General features: G+C 39.8%; 1 protein-coding gene across 1 annotated transcript; it reads left to right on the top strand.

Annotated features, from left to right (window-relative positions):
- The first annotated feature begins 925 nt into the window (after positions 1-925).
- Positions 926-27,502, top strand: CHMP4C (charged multivesicular body protein 4C). The gene is made up of 5 exons (XM_087420393.1): positions 926-1,240; positions 19,280-19,457; positions 21,519-21,633; positions 24,282-24,447; positions 24,632-27,502. Exons 1-5 carry the CDS (start codon positions 1,051-1,053, stop codon positions 24,694-24,696), a joined length of 714 nt encoding a protein of 237 aa, XP_087276519.1. The 5' UTR covers positions 926-1,050; the 3' UTR covers positions 24,697-27,502.
- Positions 27,503-27,542: the final 40 nt, after the last annotated feature.

The raw sequence follows: 27,542 nt of genomic DNA, 5'->3' as shown, positions 1-27,542 counted from the left end.
AAACTCTTTACTTGTGGGTCTAATAGATGGGACTGAGATAGTGAGCATGAACAAAAGAACGTTTCCTTTCTCTAGGACATTCTCTCCTTCTTGTTACCTAGATGTCTCTGTAAAGGCATTAGACATAGATCCAAACACAAGGCGCCCCGTGAAAGGTTTTCGATACACTGGCAATCACACTGATGCTTCAGAGTCCTACTTGCAGAACTGAATGCAACCACCAAACACACTCAGAAATCCCTACATCAGGAAAAGAGATGACCACCATCTTTCATCCACTTACGGCCATGTAAGGATGATCTAGAATTGACCCACACCAACTGGCAGCCAGGTACACATCAACCTGCCCAGATTCTACATGTGCAGAGACAAGCTGCTCCTAGAGGAAGCCACTTGCCCAGTACCTCCATCGTAGTGGCAGACAGATGTCCTGGAAGCCCATGCCCCTGCACTCATACCCACACGACATACACCTAGACGAACACATCTGAATATTCCTTTGCACAAGGACGGAGACCAGAACACAGGAACACTGTGCTCACTCACACTCGCAAAGAAAAACACCTATGGAATAAAGCACTTCGTTTATCTGGGTAGGCAAAGCGCACTTATTATCCACACGCTCCCAGGCCCCGCACGAGACGCCTGGAACATCGTTTGCTTTCTCTGAGCCATGCACAAACCAGGTCTTCAGCCCTGGGTGCATCCCCAGCGGGGACAAGGCAGCAACTTTGCCTCAGTCTTGTGGGTCTTCTCAACTCTGTTCCCTGCTCTCCTTCAACTCCCCGAGGGAGGCTCGGGTGGCGCCGGCCGGCCACCTCCGACTCCAGTGTCCTCCCCGCCCCAGCCGCGCCGAGAGGCGGGGCCCAGCCGGCCGCCAGGAAATGCCCAGGAGTGTGTGTCACCTGCCCCGACGCCTTGTTGAGTCCCAGGAGCGCCGCCTCTCGGGTCGGAGCCCCCGAGACCGGAGGCCGCTCTCGCTCCCCTGCTCCCCTGCTCCCCTGTTCCCCAGGCGCGGCCCCGGGGCCCCCGAGCCGCCCGCTCACAGCCATGAGCAAGCTGGGCAAGTTCTTCAAAGGGGGAGGCTCTTCCAAGAGCCAAGCGGCTCCCAGCCCCCAGGAGGCCCTGGCCCGGCTTCGGGAGACGGAGGAGATGCTAGGCAAGAAACAGGAGTACCTGGAGAGTCGGATCCAGAGGGAACTCAGCCTGGCCAAGAGGCACGGCACGCAGAACAAGCGAGGTAGGCTCGGGGTCCGGCCCCAGGCTGAGCTCTCGCCCTCCTGCCTCCAGCCCTTCCCTGGGGGCGTCCAGTCCCGCCGCAGCGCCTGTCCCCCAGGCCGCCCGGTGTGTTCCCATAGCCTTTCTAGGAACTGGCACTGACCCCGAGGGCTGGGACTGGAGTGAGCTGAGCAAGGGATGCTCCTAGATGAGAAATATAAGGGGGCGCCCAAAATCTCAGGAATCCAGATGAGTAATATTTTTATGCAATACTTAAAAAACTCAGAATTAATGCAAAATATCCACGGTGAACAAAAGATCGAAATTTTAAATAAAGGCAGGATGGATATTATTGATTCTTTTTCTTTTGCCCCTGGCTCTTGTGTGTTCGGCACGGCACATCTTTAAAATTCTTTTTAAAATGTAATGTTTTGTTCATCATGGATTTTTAAATATTAATTTTGAGTCTTAAAAATATTCGTTAAACTATTATTCATCTTGATGACTGAGTTTTTTGGCTCTCCCTTAAATTTTGCTGCTGGTGTGCCTGACCCTAGTCCAGCCCTGAGGATCCAACCTAAATGTCAAGTTTTCTATTGTGTCTTTGTATATTGAATCACACATGTTAACCTGCACATAAATCTCCAGTAAAGTATATTCTAGTACGTTGTGGTTTACCTTGCGCCTCCGCTGTTGAAGACTTTGGTTGGCTGTTGTACTGTTGAGGTATTATACCAAAAAAACAAAGTCAAGGAATTAAATATTAAATTTCCCATCACTGGCTTTTGCCACACACGAGGGACTTTGAGTCAGTAATGATTCTTGGTGCTTCTGTCGCACTTTGAACCCTATATTACTCTTTGCCCAAGTTAATTGCTTTCCTCATGGTCCATGCCTCTCTATCCAGAATAGCTCTAAGTGGCGCGTATAAAAACCCAGCGAGAAATCGAAGTGATTTGCTCTTGCAACACAAGGTCCATGGTAGACCCTGACAGAGAAGTGGCAATACAGGACTCTGCTCCCCACCAGATCCTGAACTTGCCTCCTTAAGTAGGACTTCTTTAGTCATAATGAGGCCTTGGGAGATTTAGCTGGCCTGAATGATGCCGCCATTGTTTACCACAGGAAAGGGATAAGGTCTCCTGGAGTTGACCCTGAAAACCCTGCTGCTTCCCATAAAAATGTGCCTGATACATTTGCACCCACTTATTACCAACAATAAGAACGACAAGTTTCATTTTTCTCTGCTGCTGCATATAACTTTTGTCCACATGATAGCATGTTTTAGAGTTAAGTGCTGGTTTCTATTTTTACTTTATGTCTGAAAATAGTTGGGGAAGTTATTGAAAGGCAATTTCTAAAGAGAGACTGTGACATTATGGCTTGCTAAAAAGTCACTGGTGGTTCTGTTCCTCTGCCCTTCTTCTTCTGTTTGATATGTACTCTGACATTTGCTTAGTGTCTGTCAAGGGTTTTTTTATTTTTTGTTTTGTCATCCATTTGGATCTGTGTGTGGCTTTATTTACAGTGTTTCCTCAGTAAATATTGGTTTAAAAAATCTGAAAAATTGAACTTCTGCTTCTTGGAAGTGGTAAAAATATGGATTTGCTTTCAGAAGACAAAAATGTAAAATAATACAGAAACGTTCTCCCATTGGCAATGCACTAAAGTGTACACAAGTAGACTTTATAACGGCACCAAAAAAAAAAAAAAATTAAAGACAACACTAAGAACATCAATCTAACTTCCTTAAAGTAGAGAAGTTACAGATGCAAGTATTAAGTGCCAAATATTTGGTGTACACCAAATATCAATAGGTGTCAGAAAAGCCCTTTATTCTTTGTCATTTATCCCTGGGAACTTCATTGGTGTTAGCCCAGGCCTGGTTCTACAGCAGCCCTGGGGGTAGCAAGAGGCTGGTTAGTACGAGGTCATTTGAAAGAATTCGATCACAGACCATGTGTTGGAAACACTGTTAGTATCAGCATCTTCCAAATAAACCAGGTAACTTCATATACACCTAGTTTCTGTTTTCCATTAGCCACCAAGAAATATTTTCGCATACATAAGGCCCAATATACTTAGTATTAAATGGGCCTTGCGCTACACAATGTCAGGGCTAGAATGGCTGTAATTTACGTGATAATCAGAGTGACATAATAGACGTGCAGTTCAAATTTTACTTCTAAGGGTAGTTGGTCAGCTAACATGCTGTCAAGAGTACTAGCTGAGTGGCCAGCTAGTATTAGGGCCATACTCCCAGCCAGTAAAAATTCTTCAGATCTATTTCTCTACAACAACAGAGGTTTTGCCATTTAGCATTCTGAATGTCAAAAATGAGTTTTATTGGTAAAATGAGTAACTCTTAAATTAGCATAATAAGTGTTAGAAATGGGATCTCCTTGGTGGAACTGTGGGTATTCTAAACATGTAGATTGGCTAAAATAGTTTAGAGACGCTTTCTTGCTCCTCATGCAAGAACAGGCGATAAGAATGTACTAGGTGTATAACTCAGTTAGCGATAGGATGGTACCTGAGACTCGATCTCAGATCAGTGCAGTGTCCAGTCCTTGGTTCAGGTGGATTCTGACTGCACGCCCCTCCCCCATGGCACAGCATTCTGCCAGGGAATGTCACTGTCTGCCTCCAGTGAGCCTTTCATACAAGGTGTATTGAACTCAAAAGGACATAGAGTTGGGACTTCATTGAGCTCACGGAACGGGTTGGCAAACTGTTTTTGCCTGCCTCGCTAATGTATGTTTATTTAATAAGTGCTGGTGCAGAACCTAGTCTGAGACCTGCTTTCTTTGTAGCTCGTAGCAAGGTTGTGCAGTGGTAGCTAATTCTTCTCGCTTCAGAATTCTTTGGCAGTTACTGTAATCCACCAAAAAGGACTTGAGCGTGCACCACCAAACTGGTTTTTCAACAGACATGACCTTCAAAGCCCTGTTGGTCTAAAAAGTAACAGTCGAGCAAGATTTATAGTTTGCTTAAAAACTTGAGGAGGTTAGATTCCTTCATGCAATTTATCCAGATTACTATGATAGAACTCCTGCGTTATAGCTAGTAATCTGCTTTGCGGCAAAGCCAACTTTTTATACATCACGTAATTTTCTTCTACTTCTGCTGAGCACTGTCATTTAGAGCAGTATATTCGGGTCGCCTCTATGCCTGGGTCCCATCCCTCCTCCCCATAGATTCTGATATAATAGGCTGGAGTGAGGCTTGGGCATCAGTAGTTTTTAAAAGTGCCCCCAGGCGATTCTGCCCTGTGGCCGGGGTTAAGGATTAGGAACCTAACTGCATAGTAATGTTAATGAGGTAGAAATACAAGTCCTCTTAGTCTTACAGTGCTTCCTAACCTTTCTCCTATTGTGGCACCCGTGGGCACTGATAATATTCATATGCTTCAGTGGGATAACCAGAGACCAGCCTGGCGACTCTTGATGCCCCAGGCTGGTGGCCTCAGGAGCTGAAGATAGCAATATCTTAGCACACTGCAAACCCCTCCTGCCACACTGGTTTGGGGGAACTGTTCTAACGTCCCTTATGAGGTCTTTTTTTTTTTTTTTTTTTTTTTTTTTCCCCATAATATCACTAAGAGTTGCTCATAGGCATTTTGCTTCAATATAATATCTCGGTCCAATTTTTACATATTTCATAGAAAGTAACTTAGTGTTGTAGTGAAGAGCCTGGACTTCAAAGCAGACAGCCCCGGGTGTGATTCCCAGCCCTGCCCTGCCATTTAGAAATTGTGACTTCAGACCATTTACTTGGCATCTCTAATTCTCGTTTTCCTCATCTGCATGGTGGTGATGATAAGGTTAATTCTCAGAGTTGTGAGGATTGATGACATTGTTGTGTAATGCCCTTCATGCAGTGCTCTATAAATATCAGCCAATGTTATAACAGTAGCATTTTTTTTTTAAAGCTGAAATTAGCTTCCTAGTAAATTCCACTTACTGGCCCAAAGTTTGTCTTCTGGAATAACATGGACTAAATCTACTCCATCTGTCACAGGAAGACTTTTCTCATATTTGGGGACAACAGTCACTTCTCTGAGTCTTGGTTCCCAAGACCCCACCTTTGTTACTTCGTCAGTTACCCCTTGCTCTGCTGAAGTTTGGGGTGAGGCAAGTGAGCCGCCCGCACACACTTGTGCGACCCTGAGAGTGAGTGCCCCCTTAAATTTGTACCCGAGGTGCCTCTCTTTCCCCTCACCCTAGTCCTGGACCTGTTGCTTACCCTGTCCCAGGCTGAGCAGGAACACCAAATGTGTAATTATGTGAAAAGGGGTGGATCCAGTCCTGTTATCAGGAGGCCTCAGGCCGCAGGGCCGATAGAGATGAAAGGTTGAGACACGGAGGATGTGAGTTTGGCCCAGATGCCTACTCAGTATTATCACACATGATTCCAGTGAAAACCTCTGCTGAGGCCATTCCTCCTCTTCATCGGGTGTCTGTTTGGTGAGAGAGACCCCAAGGCAGAGAGTCTTCTAGTTGAATAAGTGGCTCACTTGGAAGCCTGGGCTGCTTTCTGGCAAGGGTGAATTTGCTGTCAGTCATGATGCAGACTTGGTCTTCCTTGGAGTCTGAGTGTGTGCACAGTCCCACTGGTTTAGCTCGGTGTTGGAGCCTCCTTGGGATCTTAAGTTTGCTTTTTATTATAGGTGTCATAGACCTGAATTCTGTAATCCCAGACTCTGGGGACCAGAAGGCTTTCTGTGTAAAGAGAACCACATCCGCGTCAGCTCGTTGAATGCCAAAGCAGTGAGGGCAAAACATGGTCAGGTAATACGAGACAGAGAGACTGCAGGACCCCAAGGGGTGCAGATTTCCCTGGGAGCTATCACTTACCTGGTGACCTCCTTTCTTAAGAGAGTTTCTCAAAATGCGGTCCTCAGATCACCTGCATCAGAATTCCTTGAGGATGTTCATTAAATTGTACACTCACAAGCACCCTCCTAAAAATTCTAATTTTGAGCTTTGAACAAATAACTCAGTGATTCTGATGCCCACTGCCGTTCGAGAACCTATGATGTGTTATTCAAGGAGCTGTTAAACTGGAAGACACTACTCTTTGCTCTGTTTTCTTCCCTCACCATTCCTACTGTTCCTCTCCTTGTCCTGCATCTCTCAGATACCTGGATGAGAAATCTCTGTCCCCCTTCCCCTCTGTTTACTGCCGAAGAAACATTCCTGGAGCTTCTGACAGGTCCTCATTAGCCACCTGAGTTAGTTTTCTTTAGGGAAGTTCTTATGGTACTATGACTCCACAGTCCTTAGGAAGGGTCTCAGAGGTCTCTAGTGTTCAAATTACAACCAAGCATTTCAGTAAAGTGTTCTGTTTGCCTCCGATGATCTGATCAGTTTGTACCACGCCCTGTGTATTCTGAGGCCAGGGGAAAGAAAGAGTGTTATTCCTGGGGCATTAACAACCCATATCTGGGCCAGGTCTTATTCTCCAGTCGACTGCCCTTCTCTCTTCTGGAAAAGAGAGATCAATGGAAATGTGACCCTCCCTCAATTTCCACCCCCGATTTTACTCCCCGACCTCAGGAGCTGCCCCTAGGCTTTCACCCCATCGTGGGGGAACCCAAAACATCTGAACCAGCCCTGGGAGCCCTGCTCACTTAAGCTGTAGTTTTAAAATTTGTCCCTTCACCGCTACCTCCCTCTCCCCTCTGATCCCTGGCAAGGATCCTGCGTAGACGTACACCTTCACTCACACACCTAGGTACTGACCAGCACAGAGTGCCCTGGGTTTGTTGTCTCTCTTGTTCTCTTAATACAGCTTCAGTTTGCATATGCTTTTTCGGAGGCCATATCAGTTGCTTTTCCCAATTGGACTTGGAAAGAGTTAAAAATCTCAGGCAGATTTACCCACCTCCCCATTATTTAAATCAGTATGTTAAGCTTGCATTTAGTATTTTATATGTATTTCTATTAAATATCATCTCATTTTCAGTGAAATCTTGAAATTAAGATTTTTAAAATTCTAATTTCATTACCTTATATGAGCTGCTTTTTTTAGTTGAATCAGTTACACATTTGATCAGCAGACTTTGTTGTTGTCAAAGTCTTTGTTAAAATATATTGAATAAGGCAGAACCAAGGACAGACTCTCATGGCACGCCACTAGAGACTTCATTCAGGATAACTTCTGCATGAGAGCAACAATGTTTCATCTAACATTCAGCTAAGGCCTGATTACCAGTTTGACAGATCAACGCTCAGTGAGTTCAGTTATTCTCTAGCTGTGAATACACCTGACCTACGTTTTTAGCCTGTAGCATCTTATTTCTCCAACTTTTTCTCTTTTCCCTAAAAAATGCCTCAATAAACCTTATGAATTATATTCCTAAAACCAAACTATGTTTGCATACCTCTGGTTCAGAAGTGCTGGTTTTATGAACTGGTAGTGTGTTAGCTTCATCAGGTTCACCTGGAAAGCTTTTTAAAATGCCACATCAGGAGATTCTGTTTCAAGAGGTCTGGGATAAGGTTTGGGATTGTGATACTCAAAGCTTTCCGGATGATTTTGATGTGCATAAGATTAGAAGGACAGTGATGGTCTGTGGTCTTTCCTCGAGTCAGCATCCAGTAACCCAAATTAAAGAAGTCTATGAGATTAGTTTGGTATTTTCCATCTTCGTGAACTCATATTGTCTTCTAGTTACCATTTTCTTCTAAGTCCTCAGAAACTATAGTGCAGAGTATTTCTATTCTAGAATCATTCTTTCAAGTATCTGTGGCACAGATTTTGACAGTTTGCTGATGTGTTGTAACTACTTATAGATGGATAATTGATACTGTTTCTTGTGTTATGTAACATTACATCTAGTTTGTTTTTTCCTTCGTTAATTTGGAGGAGTATTATAAATTTTGGAACGTTTGTCATTATTCTTCATTTAAATTCCACAAAGCTGGATAATAGAGCACAACATTTTGGGAAATACTTATATTAAACAAAGAATATAATTTTCCTAGATTTATACTATTTTGCAGTTTATTAGATTAGCCACAATAAGGTAGAAAATTTATTACCAACACCATGATTCTGCCAAAGTCATATGATTTGTACAGTTTCACGACACTATGGCAGGAGATTTCTGTGAGCTTGCCCTCAGGTGTACTTATTATTGCTTGTGTGTTTCTCAGTAATTAGGACTACTTATTTCAGAGGGGATTTCATTGTCAAGATAACAGAAAAGAAACACAAGATACTCTAACCTGTGAGATATAAGGCAAGGGAGCTAACACTGAGTTTTTTTTGTGTGTGTGAGGAAGATTAGCCCTGGGCTAACACCTGTTGCCGATCCTCCACTTTTTTGCTGACGAAGATTGGCCCTGGGCTAACATCCACCCCATCTTCCTCTACTTTACTTGGGACACCTGCCGCAACATGGCTTGATAAGCGGTGCGTAGGTCAGCGACCAGGATCCAAACCTGCGAACCCTGGGCCACCAGAAGCAGAGCGTGCAAACTCAACCACTATGCCACCGGGCCAGCCCCATGAGTTTTTAAGGTTTATGATGCTTTGCTTAGGGGTCAGGTTTGGAAAGGGCTTGAATGATCTATTTTGGTATTCATTTTTTGTAATATGCTTAAGTACATGTGAATCTATTGTGTTTTTAAGAAACAAAATTATTGCTGATACTTATAGATAGTATTGAATATTTATTTTTTAAAGTCATATTCTCAATCTTCTGCCTTAGTAAACTGTAACCAGAACTTTTAGTACATACTGGTAATTTTAGTTTCTCCTACTTTTTCTGACTATCATTTGATAGAAGTTCTAATTGGCTTAAAAGTTGGCAGAAGAAGAAGGAACAACAAAAAAAGCAAGAGTCTGGGTTAAATATAAAGCATGTAGTAAGCCATTTCCTGAATAACTGATGTTCGGTACCAGAGACTTTGATTCCTTACCTCAAACAAACGGTGCTAATAGGGAATTTCCTGTAGGCAATATTTAGGACCTAGTCCAGAGTTTATATGATCATGCATTAAAGCGGGAAGACCTCCTAAGTGTGGACTAGGGATCTTTCCCCCACTGCTCAGTCCTTTTCCCAGGTATTTCTAACTTGTGGGTGTTTCCAGGAGAGGATGAGGGACAGCTGGAAGCCCCCACTGTCATCTGCTCTGTGAAGCCTCCATCAACTCTCTTCGATCTGGTAATCTAGTGACTTAAATATCAACACTGTAGTTACAACCCTCAGAACCAAACAAACCTAGAAAAGCGAGCAAACAAGAATGTGAGTTTAAAATTACAGGAAGGGAAAATTAATTATTCTCCGTTGGGAAAAGTTGGGAATCTCTGCATTAGACGTTAAATTCTTTATTTAAAAATTAAAATTTAATGTCCACCATCTAGCTTAAATGAAATAAAGTTTATACTTTCATATTTGGCTTAAATGTAAATTTAGAGGAATAAAATTCTGCAAACAAGTATTTGATATGCTTTGGACATTTTATTCTATATGTGAACATGAATGTCTAGTGAGTCTCTGGTTCTTTCACAAAGAGTTATATGCTACGTATTTATAGTGGGTGTGTCTTATTTGCTACAGCAGTAACATTGCTCAGCAGGCCTTTCTCAGTGGGCAGTGCTATTTGCAGTACCACTTCTTGCCGTATGTTTAATACGTGTAAAGTGAAAGTAAATATAACCTTGGAGTTGGAACAAAGATATTATCCTAACCTAAAACTTCTACTGTGTTAACCAGAGCAAGAAAAAATATTATGATTATGCTAAACCAATTTATACGTATTTTAAAGATCACATATACAAGAGCCTATGTTTTATCATTTTGTGAGCAGTTTGAAAACTTTTATTTATGTAAACTAGCATGCTCTACTGGGTCCTGTTGTTCCACTTATATTTGAAAAATGAAAGAATATTATAGTTCATCACCAATTTCAAGGTAAACTTATTCCGAATTTCAAATAGGAATAGTCACCTTGAGGATAGGAGCTATATATTTCCCAAGATTTGTTGATCATAGGATCTCAAATGACTAGTCATAGCATTATAGATAATGAGAACCGAAAGAGGCTATGTGGCTATAGTTTGCTGGTTCTCAGGGGCACCTGCAAGCCATGGACACAGTAGTAGGAAATATTGGTGCATCAAATGAACAAGAAATACTTGTTTATAAGCACAAAATAGAACCATATTATACACAGCACACACACATTTATACACATATACATACAATATACACACATATATATATACACATACACACATATACACTTACACACATATATACATATACACATGTATATAAGCACATACACACATATACATGCATACCAATATGTACATACACACTGACATACACATATATACACATATACACGTGCAATATAGAGTTATATCCATAAGTACATGTGTATACCCTGTAGAATTAAGCATAATCAGCTACTTCTGAGTTTTTCTGTTTAATATTTGCTGGTTTCATATTCATACTATTTTTCCTATATTCTAGACAATTAGCAGGCCCAAAAAGGTTACCAATTTGTGAGGTTACTAATAACATTAATAGCAAGTAAAAAACTCATTCCTTCAATTAGTCATATATTCTGCCCAGTGTCAAACATTTAGTTGGGTTTTTACAAAGAATATCAAGTTGATTTTAATTAATAATTGGTATGTCGTTCCAATAACAGGTTAATTCTTGCCTGGCAATTGACCTCGGAAGCAATTAGTATAAGAAATAAGAATTTCAGTGGGTATTTAAAATGTCTTTTATGCAAGCCTTTCTTCCTTTTTTGACAACACAAGGTGGATAGCACTTTTAGGTCGTAACCTTCCTCTCTCCGATTTACCTCCGCTACTAATCTCTGTGCAGTGTCCTGGTGGTCAGAACTGCCTCATCCCCAAAAGTAACTGTGAACTCTTTAGAATGTTGGAAAATAGCTTTAACTTCCTTTGTCCGTTTGCTGTCTTTCTGGAGGTGGGAAGGGGCGCTGATCATCTTCTTTCTTATAGTTTACACTTTATAATATGAATCACCATCTCTTTTTTTACAGAAAATTCAGCCTAGTGTTACTGGCTTGCTTACAGCAATATTCCACTTCCAAATGCCCTTTCCTCAGACTAACTCTTACTTACTTTCTCCAATCTCATCCTTTTCATTGTTTTCTCAGGCATCTGCTTTGCCATTGTATAATTCCCCTACATCATTGCTGTCTTCTAGTCTTCTTTTAGCTTGCTGTTTCCTCTTTTTATGCCCTTTAATATTGGTGAGACCTCTGAAACTATGGAGGTTACTCAGAAGATCCAGCTAGCGTGGCAAGCTGGTGTGATTTGCTCGTTTTGAGGTTTTTTGTTCCTGGTTTCTAATAGCTCAGTCAGAAACCTCACATTGTTTGGTAGGAGATTTGCAGTGGGAGAGAGGGTTGGGGCTGGAAGGAATCCTTTGTGGAATGCCTTTCGTCATCTGTGTTCCTCGCTGAGCAGCGTGTTGGAGTAGATGTGTAGACAGTCACCCCGGCTTCCCCTACATCACCTCCTCTGTGAAGCCTTCTCTGAGCCTCCAGAGAGAGCTTGTACAGTCCTCTGTGCAGCCCCTCTACCTTGTACGTGTCTCTTATTCTCCTCTATGTCTCCACTGCTACCGGAGGTGAGGAATGTAACTTACGCATGTTAGTATCCCTGCGCACGGTGCCTATAACACAGTAGGTGCTTAATAAATGCTTGTTGAACGATGAATAAGTGATTGAATGCCCATTTTATATTTTGCCTCCTCTGAGATGGTAGCCTTATTTCTTTGTCCCTGCAGTGCAGGACCCAGTGCCGGGCATGTGGCAGATCTTCAGTACATGGTTGTGGGGTAATGGAAATGAATGGATAAAGAATGTGTCTTAAAAGTGAAGAAGGCCAGGGAAATTCACAATGGGGTGGCCCTGGCCAAATGAATGTCAGAATTTTCTGGTATTCTCCCAACTGTTTCCAGTCTAACCCGTGAGTTTGAACAGCAACGTTTTGTTTTTATTCCATTTGTGAAATGCTTGTGTTCATACTTCTTCAGATTGTTTTTTGGAGAACTAGAACAAGGTGCCCTAAATAGAAAGTACTGTTTAATTAATGAAGTGATTTGTATTGAGTAAGAACAGGACTTACATTAAAGTTTCTCACATAAAACTGTGATTATGAGACTTCCCAGTTAAAAGCAAGAGAGGACACAACCAATTATGTGTGACATCTGTGTCTTAAGCACTCTCTGGGATTACTCTTCTGAGTCTCATCTTTCAGGCCTCCTCTAGAGATCTTCCATTTCTGGGAGAGAGAAAAGCTGTCGTAACGTAGTTTCATTTTTCTTTTTGTTTTTTAAATTATTTTATTGAGGTCATATTGGCTTCTAACATTGTGTACATCTCAGGCATACATTATTATATATCAGTTTCTGTATAGACTGCATGCTGTTCACCACCAATAGACTAGTTTCCATCTGTCACCGTACATATGTGCCCCCTTATCCCTTTTCCTCTCCCCCCACCCCCTTCTCCTCTGATAACTACCAATCTTTTCTCCTTATCTGTGTGTTTGTTTGTTTATCTTCTACACATGAGTGAAATCATACAGTATTTGTCTGACTTATTTCCCTTAGCATAATATCCTCAAGGTGTATCTATATTGTTGCAAATGGCACAATTTTGTCTTTTTTTTATGGCTGAGTAGTATTCCATTGTATGTATAAACCACATCTTCTTTATCCATTCATCCGTTGGGGCCGTGCTTCACAAACAGGTTTATCTATAGTCACTGGATATGGTGGCTCCTAAAAGGTTCTTCCTTTTTGCCAACTAATGGATTAACAATGCACGTAGTCATACACCTTGAATGAGTGAAGGACAATAGATTGACTTTTAAAACCAAGATGCCCTATACATTGTATGATCAATGAAACAGCAACTCTTTTCTGCTGTTTTAAGTTATTTTTATAGGTGACTGAAAGCCTTGCTCTGCTAGCAGCATAGTGGAGTAAAGGTGCAAAGGGCTATTTGAATTTTGGTTCAAGTGGGTAATTCTCACATTTCAGTCCCAATCCTCGATGGGCTGTAGTGAGGGCTCTTCCTGATTCCCTTAGCAGCGGTGCATACAGGACACTGTTCTGCAACTCCACAGCTGAAGGAACATCACTGTTATGTGAGGAGACAAAGCCCCTGGCTGTTTCTTCCCCACAGAGGAATACAATAGATTCCTTTGTTTTAGAAAGCGTGTTGTCCAGGTTACACCAGCTGCTTAAAAGCACATACAGGAGTTTGGAAGATTGAATTGCGTCTTCTACACAGGTTAAATTACATGGTTCTGAAAATGTCTTTTTTTGCCAAGGAGCAGTGCTTGATTTGCGTGTTTGCGTGTCTTTGAAAAAATACAGTTGCTTCTTTCCTAAATTGTTTATTAAAAAACAAGTCAACGCCTGTCCAGCTCCTGGCGGGCCAGCGGCATCATCATTCCACGTGAGACACAGCTCACGGGGAGACTCTGCACATTCACTTCTTGACTCTTTGGAGCAGAAGCCTCTTGTCTTAGTGTTTGGGAGAAGCTTACTGTGCCGGGCAGAAGTCGCAAGAAGTATTAGGTGTCCGGGGGCCAGATCCAGCCAGGCAGAAATCACTGGGTTTGCTCACATCAGGTTTTTTAAAAAAAAAATGTAAATCACCTTTTAAATTTGGGGGATTTTGCGTGCAAATCCAGGTTTTTTGCTTCTTTTGAACATGTGGAAGGCTGGACCTGCAGTCTGCATGGCAGCTGTGGGCTGGAGCCCAGCGGTGTTGCTTCCACTAGATCAGGCTTACGCTCTCCTGCTCACCCGATTCCCTCTTCTTCCTGTTGGCTCTCTGATGCTGGGGCCGGTGTCCACCTCCATTTATCGTCACTCTTGCACTATTTTTTATTGTTATAATAGAAAAACATTCCTCTCTCTCTCTCTCACGGGTGAGAAAACAAAGGAGGCCTTTCCCCTTAACTTCTCTCTGCTTCACTTATTTTCATCACCTGTCTGGCTCCCTCTGAGTGGAGGCCAATCTGTAGTTGGTGCTGCGGGAATTCTAGTGTAAGCTGAGATCTCAACTCTTGGTGAATTTTCAGATTTCTCCCAAATATTTTCAAGGGCAGAAACCATATGTTAACATAGGCATTTAAAACTGTGTTCAAACTAGAACTTATTATTATTAATAACAAGTATTTTCAAGGTTAGGCATTATACCTTGTGGCTCCCACCATGTGGTTCTGACAACCCTGTGAAGGAAGGTATGATGATGATGAAGATCTGTAATATTTAGTAATCACTCGTTATGTGCCAGGCACTGCACTAAACACTTTACATATGTTATTTTATTTAATCCTGAACCACTAAATGAGTGATATCCGTATTTTCCGATAAGCAACTTAGGTCAGGGCACGTATCTATGGATAGATGGAGCCCAGATTTGAAAGTAGGCAACCTGTCTCCAGAGCACAATGTTCTGTTGTAGTCTTCTAGGTATTGTTGTTGTTGTTGTTATTATTATCATCATTCAGGTGAGGGAACATCACTTAAAAAGAGTTAAGGTCACATACCAAGGTTATTATGCACAGTTATTAATTGGCAGAGGTAGGATTAAAATGTAGGTCTAGTGACTCTATAATATTATCCTTTATACCAACTTGCATTTCTTGATTTTCAGAAAGTAATCTAAGATCAATTCTTACTGGGAAATATGGCGTATTTTTTAATAGAGAACTTCAAAAAATTTTAAAAAGGAAAATGCTTTTGGGTCATAGGTACCAGTTAGGTTCCAAATAAGTATAGACACTGAACTGGCCTGACAAGATAGGGAGGAGACACACTTTGAACATTCCACTTCTGGGTATGTTGGGTGGAGATGTGTATTTGGAATTTAGCTTCTGAGGATACTCTGCTGAATAGTATTATGTACTGCACCTATTGAAGTGTGGAGCTGTTTTGTAATATTATGTTTCTGTTATGAGTTAAGGTGAAAAAAACGGGTAACCTGTTGCTCGATGATCTCAGAAAAAGATATACAGTCTCATTAATTAATGAATATTATATAAATCCCTATTATTAATAATAAAATTTAGTTGCTAAGTCCCTACCATGCACAAGGATTGTATATGGTGTTTTCCATAAATTATCACTAATTCTTACAACAATCACCCACCCTCATCGGGATTATATCTCCATTTCCAGAAGGGCAAACTGAAGCTCAAAGAAGGGAAGCGACTTACCCAAGAATATACATCTATTAAGTCATGAAAGAAGGACTCACACTCTGGCCTTGAAGGACATGCTCTTTCTGTTAGACCATGCTGTCATAGTGCACAAAGTTATCACATTTATTCATTTAATATTCATTCACTTCACTTCTGTAAAATGGGCCAATGATAGTACCTGCTCTTCGAGTTTTTGTCAGAGTTAATGACACAGTGCACATAAAGCACTTAGCACCAGTTTGGCATATAGTAAATACTCAATGAATGTTAGGTTTTGTTATGTGTTTTGTTGGTCATATGCCAGGAACTGGGCCAGGTGCTGGGAAAACTGATGAATAGCCTGCTATATCTTTCCTCAAAGGGCTTCTAATTAGCGTAGGGGAGGTAGGTAGAACAGATTTTACAAATAATTATAATCCAGTGTGATAAATGCAGCAGTAGACATGGATTCACAGGCAGAGTGATAGCACAGAGGGTCAACTGGCCATTCTCTGTGTATGGGAGAGAACCCTTACACAGCTCTGGTCAGTAATGTAATGAGCCTCCCTACAGTGTGATGTTGTAGAAAGGCCTTTATGCCAGATGGCTTTTTTTTTTTTAGTTCTTTCCTGAAGGACAGATTAAACAAATAAAAACTTTTGTATAAATAAAGCGTAAGTGGTGTTCAGCAAGGACTCAAGTGGTATTTCACCTGGAGAGGGAAGCAGAGCAGAGCCTGAGATAACCCTGGACCTCTATGGCGGGCAGGGAGGGGTGGGGAAGAAAAATGACCACTCATGAAGGAAATATAGAAAAATCATCCACACCCAAAATAAAGCCTTTCTTTGGTGACTGTAGGAATCCCCAGCCTGTCTACTTGCTCCCTACCGGTGGAAGGAAGCCTGCCTGTGGGCATGCCCCGCCTTCTTCTACAGAGCTTTGGGATGCATTCTCTTTCAGGAGAGAAACTTCACGGGAAAACATACTTACAGATCAACAAGAGATACAGCTACTTATACTAACTATTCTAGTCTTACACTTATAAATATGAACCTATAATAGAAAATCAGAAGAATTTTGAGGAAAAGCAATTGTATGGAAAAGAAGGCTCAAGATAAGCAAACAACTGAACCCAAGAGAAGAGAGATAATGTAGAAAATAAAAAATGTTAAAAACAAAACTTGTATTAGTATCTTCAGGGAGATTCAAGAGGCTATTATAAGACAAGAATGTGCTGCCATAAAAATGAGCAATTAGAGAATAAGAAAAAGTTCTTAGAAATTAAAAAATAAAGAAGGAAAAATGTAAAAAGGTAGACTAAACATAGCTGAAGACTAAATTAGTGACCTGGAATACAGAGGTAAGGAATTTCCCAGAACATAAAACAAAAAGAGAGATAAACTAGTAGATTAGAGGATAGATCCAAGGACTGCAATATCCATCTTATTGGGATATTAGAAGAGAGAAAACAGAGAGAATGGTTGAGGGGGAGAAGTGTGGATTATAATATAAGAATAAATAGAGATTTTAGAAGAAAGTAGACAGAAATAATGGAGGGGAAAGAAGTAACAAAAAAAATTTAAAGAAGATAATTTCCCCAAGCTGAAGGAAGACTTGATTCTTAGAATAAAAATACTCACTGAATGCTTAGTTGGGAAAAGCAAAAAATAAAAAGTGGGTGCCTGCACCTCTACTCGTGAAATATCATAACTCCAAGATATAAAAGAAAATCTTAAGTGTTTCCAGAGAGGAAACAAGCAAACAGATCTTCTGCAAAGGGAGGGAGATAATATTATTATCAAACTTTTGAAATGTTGGCTATCCAACAACAATGGAATAGAGTCTTAAAATTTTTGAAATATTTTGAACCTAGAATTCTTTAAAATCCAAACTATTATTCAAGTTTCAAACAAAATGAAGCCATTTTCAGACCTATAGGTGTTTAGAGAACTTATATCTCTGCATCTTTTCTGAAAATTACTTTAATATTTACTCCAGTAAAATAAAAAGAAAATCCGAGAAAGGACAGTGTAAGATACAAGAAACAATAGTAAGATAATAAGCCAGCAAACACTATAGTTTAGTGTAAATAAGTGTTGAAATTGTGTCTATGAAGCTTAATGCAATTGTTAAGAAAGAGTTCCCTAAAAATTGAAAGGATAATTAAAAAAACCTGGTAATCATCTGGAACTAATAAAATTGAAGATTATTTCAATCAAAAATTGGGAGGTTGGGGTGATAAAGGAATCTTATTTTGGGGCAATAAATTTTATAGATACTGATTAATTTTCAACATGGATAGAAAACTTAAGTTTAATTATATGTATACATTTTAAATTCAAGTGTCTCTATTAGGAGAATAAATTTAATATATATAACTATCCGACAGTTAAAAGGGAAGAAAATGAACAAAGAAAATTTGATCAATCTACATAAAGACAAGAAAGCAAAAAGAAAGCAAAAAGCATAGAAAATGAAAAACACAAAAAAAGACAGTAAAAAGACCATATTAGATAACATATCAGTTATCACAATAAGAGTGAGTTAAAATCTTACATTAAAAGATAGAGACTATCTGAATGATTAAAAGCAATCACACAAATGAAACATCTAAGTATATGCTATCTGTAATAGGCATACCAAAAAAGAGAAAATAAAAAACAATTTTGAAATGGAGGTCTCTATGAAATTATTACAGGAAAACTTCAACAAAAAAGAAAGCTGAAATATTAGTTTAATATAAAACAAAATGGAATTTAAGGCAAAAAAGAGTAAATGAACAGAGAGTAATATTTACTTATTGATCACCAATAAAATCCACCAAGAAACTATAATGGCTATGAGTCTTTGTGCAACAAACAGAAAGCACTGGAATAAATAAACAAATCTGTTGAGATACAAGAAGAAATGGACTAAAACAGAGTCAGAAGAAAGGCTGCTCAGAAATCTCTGTTGCGATAACTCGCATGCTCTGAAACCATAACTATTTGAGTTCTTTCGTCAATTCTATTTAATTATCACTTATCTTTATATTAACATTTCTCTGCTGCTCTTTTCATGCCCTCTCCCTAAATGCTTATCAAAACTCACATTTTAGAGTCTTTTTCTGAGTGCCTTCCAAGGTGCCACAGTCAGAAGGACTTTGTTAGTTGTTTGATTTCTGAGTGAAGCAAATTATTTTGCTCAAGTGCTCATGGGAGGGTATTTGGATATCATTTCTCTGAGGGCAACACTCTTTTCTCTCACCAGTGTGCCATCTAATCCTTGAGTAAGACACTAGCAGTGTTGATTTCATGGACACTCTTGGTTAGAAGTCACCTTACTGGCCATCTTGTAATCATTTCAGACCAAGATATGCAGCTCGCCATCCTATGTTTTGGTTCCAGCTGCCACTCTCTGTCTCATTTCAAGCAAGTCACATAACTTTTCTGGGTCTCAGTTAGCTTGCCTTTGAAATAAGGGATTGGAGCTACAATAGACAGTCACTAAAGTCCTTTCTCCCTCTAAAGGTTTATTTTTCTATTGCATGATTTTTACTCATATTTTTGTCTATCCTTTTTCTAAAACCCTATACTGACAGAAACGCTTCTTTGGTATATTTTATGGAATATGAAAATTGACTTCTCATTCTCTTACACTTGCCAGATGTTGGGAAGAAAAGAATAACTAAATGTTTGAGGGAGTGGTAGTTGGTACAGATGGTTGAAAGCAAAGATGTTACCCTTAAGTTTCTCAGATTTATTTGGTACCCTCTTTGTAGGTATCAGCAATGCTGAGTCCATGGTTGGTGCTGAGCAAATGTCTCATGAGGAAGTGACTTTGGCTTTCTCCTTATAAATGTGGCTTCTCTCTTATTTAGCTGCATTACAGGCACTAAAGAGAAAGAAGAGGTTTGAGAAGCAGCTCACACAGATTGACGGCACACTTTCCACCATTGAGTTCCAAAGAGAAGCCCTGGAAAACTCACACAGCAACACCGAGGTGTTAAGGAACATGGGCCTGGCGGCAAAAGCGATGAAAGCAGTTCATGAAAACATGTGAGTGACATCCGTCTCCCTCTGAGTCATAAATTCCCTCAGGGTTGGGAAGAGCCTTTGGAACTCTGTGATGATTTTGGCAGGAATGGGCTTACTCATTTGAGGCTCTTGGACCTGTTGGAATGGAATGCTCTCTCACAGAAAGATTAGATGTTATAATGGCCAAAAATAAAAGACCATGGAAATATGAAAGACATTCATTACATCCTTAATGTTTCCCAGTCACCTCGCTATTGTCTGACTCTCCACCTGTAAATGCTTTCCTTTCATAATTTTAAAAAGGCTTAAATGTCGACGTCTGTGAGGGTGTAAGGACTATGGAATAGTGGTTGTCAAACTTCAGCAGGAACCAAAATCACACTAAAGAGAACACAGATGCCCAGGCTCCTTGAAGAAGAGTAGGGATTAGGCTTTTTTGTTTATAACCAAGTTCCCCAGGTGACTCTGATACTAACCAATGTTTGAGAGCCAGTGACACAGAATGATAGTTATGAGCATGGATTTGAGGGTCAGATTTTCTGGGTTATAATCCCAGTTACACTATCAACTGCTGTGGGGCAAATTACTTTGCTTCTCCCTGATTCAGCATCCTTATCTATAAATTGGAGATAATAATAGTATTCCCTCATGTGGTTATTGTGAGATTCAATGAGATGCTAGATATACAGCACTTAGCATAGTTTTTGGTAGAAAGAAAGGAATTGGTAATCAATATTCATAGTGGTAATGGGACTAGTGACAATTTGATATATATTCACACTGGGAAATCAATGCCTGGGACCTGACCCTTTCCTGAGATTAAATATGATAGTGAAGTCTGGGCCAAAGATGCACGAGAGCAATGAATGCCTGAGGGATGTGGAGAAGTTTCCATGGATGGGAAAAGGTGGGAGAGGAGGAGGCTGGGGTCAGTAAAGACATCTTTGCTAACATTTTCTTGCCTTGATAATTCATTGACAACCAGCCGTCATTTTGACAACTTCAGAAAGATCATTAGATTCGTTAACAGAGTCAAAATCCTCTATCATTGCTGTAAGCTGGGTGCTGGAATGTATTACAGAATCATAGCCTTTCTCTCCAGGTAGTTTAGCAGAGCATCCCATTGTGTTCCTTTTGAGAAAAATTCACCCCCAGGCCCAAACTGTAGCTGTACCTTTCTCATACTTTTGATAAATATATTCCTTGTATATTCATTATAAATATAAGAACTGGAAATAAGATAAAAGTATTCTTTTTGATTACTATATGAACTTATGTCAAAATACTCAGCTTTTCCTACCTATAGAGTTTCGGAAACTTGCAAAAGATTTATTCTATTGGGAATCAAAATTTCAGTGTTCAGGTTACTTAATAATAGGAAAATTGTCAGTTCTCTGATATCCACTCACTTTAGCCTAGTTTTAGAGTCGGAGGAATGATTCAGAGACAGGATACCAGAGAAACAATCCAGATCCAGGCATTCAGGCGCTGACGGCATAGGCTGCTGGTTAGGTGCCAGTGGGGCTCAGGTGTTAGAAACTGTCTTTGAAGCAGCTGTGCATCCTGGGCCTGTGGCTTCCTGGATTCCTTTGCTGAAATTGCTGATTCTTCTGAGGGCTTCATGGGCCTAATCCTGCTCTCGTCAGTCATCTCCCAGGGCTTCAGCAGCTGTGGGAAAGCTCTCAGGGAGTCAGGATCTCCGAGCTATTAGGAATTCTAGAAAATAGATCTCTCACTCCAGAGTTGAGTTTCTACAAAAGGCTGCTGTCAGATAGCAACTGCTGGGAGCTGCCACAGCTTATCTTGTCATGGCGGTCCTTGGTGGTCCATGGCACCATTTCCTACCGAGTTGATACATAGCAGCATATATTTAAATTTTACATATGCCCCACATGTGCCCTATGTATGCATATACAGGCTTATTAATTTTTAAAGTTGATGAATGTTACCACCAGGAATTTTTGTTATCCTACTGAAATGACTAAGAGTTTATATTAAATTGACTCATTTTGGGGGGTTATATCTAAATTCATAACTTGAAAATAAAATTTTAAAATACTTCAACAAAATATTATTTCCCAGGGACCTGAACAAAATAGATGATTTGATGCAAGAGATCACAGAGCAACAGGATATCGCCCAAGAAATCTCAGAAGCCTTTTCTCAGCGGATTGGATTTAGCGATGGCTTCGATGAGGTGGGTAACACAATATAAAGAATGGAGGATTGTGGCTGCTAGAAAGGGCAGCCTCCCACTGTATATAGCAGGCAGGTTTCCTTAAGTACTTTCTTAAATATCACTAAAGAATAAATGATATTTGTTAGAAATGTACTTCCCTTAAAAGGGAAATGAGGTATTGGTAGCTCTGATTTAAAGGAAAGATTAATACAGTTTGGGAAACAGCCCCCTAATTAAGTTTTCAGCTATTAAGGAAAAACAGCATGTGGTTATGTAAAGTTAGTGACTTTTAATAGTTGAAGCCCCATTACGAGGAATGAAGTGCTCGCACATCTGGGCAAAACAAAGCAGACTGTGTCGCTCTGCAAGGAACAGACGTATGATGCTCTGTAGTTGTTAAATTAGAGGTTAGGCTGCCTCTGTTTATTTCTCAGGCTATAAAACAAAATAAACGTGGAGTGGCATTATTAATGCACACATTCCTTTTAGATTAATCAGTCCAATAATACAGACTATAATTATAATGGTTGTGTCTGCACTGTGAATTTCAATTGTCCCACTCAAAACACACCGAAAGTAGGACTAGTACGTATTTTGAAATGTTTCCAGCTCTCGGATTAGCATGGAAAAGAATCTGACTTCCTACGTCTATGTGGTATTAAGAATGATACATCTGATGAGTAAGATGTACTTCCACGGAATCCCAGAAAATGAGACTTGGTGTCAACACCTTTTTAAAATGATATAAACCAGGAATTGGAAAAATTTGGTTTTCAGGCCAGATCATTCCCATGGGCTGTTTATGTATGGCCTGTGAGCTAAGGATAGTTTTTACGTGTTTAAAGGATTGTAGAACGCAATAACAGCAATAACAATAGCAGCAAAGAAGACTGTGCAACAGACACCATACATGGCCCGCAAAGCCTTAAATACTCTATCTGGCCCTTTACAGAAAAAGTTTGCCAAGCCCTGGTTAGACTTACAGGCATCTAATGAGTGCATTATGATACGGTGAAAAGATCTCTGGGCTCATGAGGACAGCTGGGTTCTGCCTTTTCTTACCAAATTTTGTGTAAGTCCCTTCACTTTTCTGATCCTTAGTTTTCTCATCTCTAAAAGGAAAATTACTGGATCACTGGATTATCTCTAAAGTTTCTTAAATTCTAAAATTCTTTTATCCATGACTGAATAAGTGTTTGGTGCCTGAAGGCTGAAAAGGATGGAGGAGATAATTGTTCTGTCGTTGTCATATTTACTAAAGAAAATAATACCTTTTTGGTGATGTTGATAACTATTAAGCAATTCTGGGCAAACATGCAGTGTAGGATAGTGAGTTCCACCATTACGATATTTACTATATTTGTTCCTAATTGTTTTGTGAGTAGGAATAGGACATCAGAGTATTCATTCTGAAGGCACTTTATTCATATAGCCAGTGGAGAGCCGGAAAGCACACAACTACACTGACTATACTATTTCACATGGCCCAATGCTATACCCTTTCATGTTTTATTTCCTTTTCATGAGGTAGATTTAACAGTGGTCAGACAATCATTCAGCTAGCTGCATGTCTGATACCCACTGACTTGATCAAATGTTGTAGTTGGCGTAAGTATCTCCTCTCTTGGCCCATAGTATTGTCACCCTTATTTTAATATAGCATAATTATTTGTTTTTTGCCTTTCTCCCGCATTCAATCATAAGCTCCTTAAATGTAGGGACTGTTGAGTCAACTTTGCATCCCCAGCATTGAGTTCAATACCTGACCAGGTGTGAGCTCTCAATAAATTTGTTCAATGATGGATGAATGAACAAATGAAGAATCTACTTAGTTGAACATAAGAGTGTCTTAGGTTATTTCTGAGAGTGACAACCTCAGAATTCCAATGATGACAAATTTAGTTTTGACTCCCAACCTCTCTTGGGGGGATGGACTCGGCCTGAGGACTCAGAGAGCCAATTAGATCTGAACCACTTCAAGTCATCTCAGATCTGTCATAAGGTGACTTACACCATTAAAGTCTCAAACTAGTCTTACCTCTGTAAGGTTCTTGGGACAGAGAATAGACTAGGATTAAACCAGACTCTCTGGGACTATTGCTAAAAGAAAGAAATACAGTGTACCTACCTTGAGTTGAAGTTTTCTTACCCTAAACGCACAGCATGATTTGTATTGGCTTTGATGACTTAACACAGGAACCATGGTATCTTTGATTCTTTTTGCCTTCTATATGTTGTGGTTTTGCTATACCTGTTGTTTTATTTTCAATAGCGTTAGCCCAAATGAAAATATTTATTTCCTCCAATTAAAGTTTCACAGATTCTTAATATTTAACAGGAGAAAAGAAAAGACACATTGGAAAAATGACAGGCAAGGTGTAAATTTCCTAGAAACTGTGGAAGTTGTATATTCAGCTAGCACAAATTACTTGAATAACTGTTTACTGAAGTATCATATGATTAACTACAACAAATTTGCACAACACAAAATATTCATTTTTTAATCATTGCTTAGTGTTGCAAAAAAGATTTAGTCCTAAAATAAATATTCTGTTTCACTGGGTTCTCACATATCAATTGGGTAGCAGGTGTTCTTGTTATTGTGTTAGAGGAAACCCACTTCTTGAAACGTTAACTCCCTAATTCTTTCTTTCTCTTACGTTCAGGATGAGTTGATGGCAGAACTTGAAGAATTGGAGCAGGAAGAATTAAATAAGAAGATGACAAATATTCGACTTCCAAATGTGCCTTCCTCCTCCCTCCCAGCACAACCAGATAGAACGCCGGGTAGATTGCCAGGCTTGTCCTCCACTGCACATAGATCCCGAGCAGGTCTGTCCCCACCTCAATCACTTGTGCTCAGATAGTTGCCTAAAGTAATAGCAGGTCCGTCCCTTTTTGCACTTATTTTTTATTTCATAAATGTACACCTTTTCATACATAATTCATACTTGTTTTCTGTGCTGAAAGTGTGAATGTCATCAATTACTAATTTTTTTCCCATTTTACATTCCAGCATCTTCCAGAAGAGCAGCAGAGGAAGATGATGATATCAAACAATTGTCAGCCTGGGCTACTTAAGCTAAAACGGAATTTTTTGACACCTATGTTAACAGCTGTACATAAGACATAAAAAATATTTTTGTCAAGTTCGGAAGTTAACAGAGACTCTGTTTTATAATTACACTGGATGAATAATTGTCTTAAGCCTCATAAGTAGAAGTTAAAAAACGAGGCATGTATAGACATAGAATCAGGGATGGAAAGGGGCTCCCTACTGTCTCAGAAGATCCCTCTATATTGATGGGAGGGGGAATTCTACCTTGTTCACTACTGTATTTCCAGTCCTGGCACATAATTGGTGCTCTCTATATATTTGTTGAAAGAAAACTGAATTCTATGAACATATAAAACATATAACAATTTATAAGCCATATAAGAATGATAGGTTTAGAATAGCTGGAGACAATCACTCTCTTTTCTATGCAAATGCGTCTGCTGTGTGTATCCATGTTAGAAGAGATGCGGCCCACAGTAAGTGCAAATACACCATGTAAAACGTCTCTTTTAGGAGAGACTTGTAGAGACATCTTGTATGAGTCTATACATAAATGGTTTCACTTAAGTTTTGCAGTTTAAAATCTTAAAGGAGCTTTAATTGACATTTATTATGCCAATTAAGCTTGGAATGGGGCAATGGATGCATTACCCAAAATTTCTGAGAGCACTAACAGCTGACACTGCCGAGCTGGCATCTCCTGGGTATAATTTAGCCACTTAGGGAGCTGCATTAACACTCCGGGCCATTATGATGCCGTTATGGCTTCAGTGTGCTAAATGTGTGAATGTTCCTTCTTTTCTGTTTTGTGCTCTCTTGTACACTTATTTACAATTTACAGCATATTCTTTGTAAATACATAAAAATATAGGCAATTAAAAGTATATCTTGAAAATTTTGGCCATAATTATTTTTAAAGGAAAGTAAATTACAAAATTATATATTGGCTATAATATATCATGGACCATAAAATGACAAATATTATATAAAATCTTATAGTATTCCCTACATTTGCTTTGTGACATAGGGGAATGGAAAGAGCATTGGACCTGGAGGTAGGAGTCCTGGGTTCTAGGTCCTGTTCTGCCACTAAGACAGTATGACTGGCATGTCATAAACTCTGAGCCTTTGTTCCTTCATTGGGAAATCTAAGGGTTGGACTTGATGATCTCTAATGGTTCCATATTGCCACAGGCCTTTTGCACATGCTGTTCTCTTAGTAGTTTTCCCACCCTCCACAACTCAGATACCAAATCTTACTTATTCCTTAAATCTTAGTTAAAGTGTCCTTTGTTTTGGGAAACTTTTCCTGATTGTACAGAATAAATCAAGTCTCCCCTTTATATGCTTTTATAGCACTCTGCTTTCTCTTCTATCACCATCATGGTTTGTATTGCATATTTACTTGAATGATTACTTAATTATTATTGTTCTTCCCTGCATGGTTACCACATAACCATGAGGGCATGGACCATATCTCTTTCAGTTCAATACTGTATCTCTTCTCAGTACTCTGCACGGTTCCTTCTATACAGTAGGCATTCAATAAATATTTACTAAATGAACAACTATTAAGTTTTTACATCTCCTGGGCCATGATAGAATAATAGGAACTGGATTTACCTTCTACCCTCAGACAACTAGAAAACCAGACAGAATATGTGAAACAACAGTTTCCAGCTATTGGACAACAGGCAGCACTAGACTGTGATTCCTGAAAGAGAGAGACAAATGAAGTGAGCATTTCCAGTGCCCCTGCTCACTGCCTTCACAGGTGAGGAGGAACCCAGACGGAGCTTTGTGGTTTTACTGAGTGGAGGAAATCTGTGCAGAAGACTCTTGGAATGGAGGTTGCTACACAGAGAGAGAGAGAAAGAGAGAGCAAGCACTCTGGAGATCTGCAGAGGGGTCCCTTCAGGTCTTTGGCTGAGAATTGATCTGCATACATCTATGAGGATGCTACTGAGGCCAAGAAACAGCACTGGGAAAAAGTAGGCAGATCAATTGCCAGAGCTCACACAGGGCCAGGAATAGCTTGTGTTCTCACTAGTCATAGTGGAATAACCTCCAAATACAGGGGGCATCAGACAGAGTCCTCAGAAGGGTATGGCCTCAGTAGTGAGGTCAAATTATACCTAGACTCAAGGCTGTTCTGAGCCCACCCTAAAAAGCTTAAAAGCAAGTTTCAAAAGGAAGAAATGATTCCAAGTAACTTAACTTCATCCCAGAACAAAATTCTAAAGTACTTAAAGGAATATAAAAGCTAACAAGTAACAACAAGAAAACAACTAAAGTAAACCTGGCCCCAACAGCATAAAATTCACAAAGTCTGTCATCCAGTCAAAAATTTTCAGGTGTGCAAAGAATCAGGAAAAAACAACCCATAACCAGGAGAAAAATCAAGCAATAGGAACAGACTCAGAAATGACATAGATGATGGAAGTATAAGACAAGGGATATTAAAACAGCTATTATAAATATTCTCCACATGTTTGTTGAAACTGCTATAGTAAATATACTCCATATGTTTGAGAAAGGAGGGAAAGCATGATCATGATAAAGAGAGAAATGGAAGATATAAAAAAAAATACTCAAATTGAAATTCCAGAAATGAAAAATACGTTATCTGAAATGAAAAATACAGAATATAGTGGATGGGATTAACATCTGATTAGACACTGCAGAAGAAAAAGTTAGTGAACTTGAAGACATAGCAACAGAAATTATTCTAAAAGACTGAAAAAAAAATAGAGCAAGAGTAAGGTGTGAGACCATATTAACCTGCCCAACATGTAGGTAATTGGAGTCCTGGAATGGTGGTGGTGGATGGTTTGGGGGGGTCTTTGGGGAAAGGAGTAAGGTAGACAAA

Source organism: Ceratotherium simum, chromosome 31 (assembly GCF_057802395.1).
Source record: "Ceratotherium simum simum isolate JZ-2026a chromosome 31, ASM5780239v1, whole genome shotgun sequence".
Taxonomy (NCBI): Eukaryota; Metazoa; Chordata; class Mammalia; order Perissodactyla; family Rhinocerotidae; genus Ceratotherium; species Ceratotherium simum.
The sequence above is the reverse complement of the archived record's forward strand: the minus strand, read 5'-3'. Positions and strand labels throughout refer to the sequence as shown.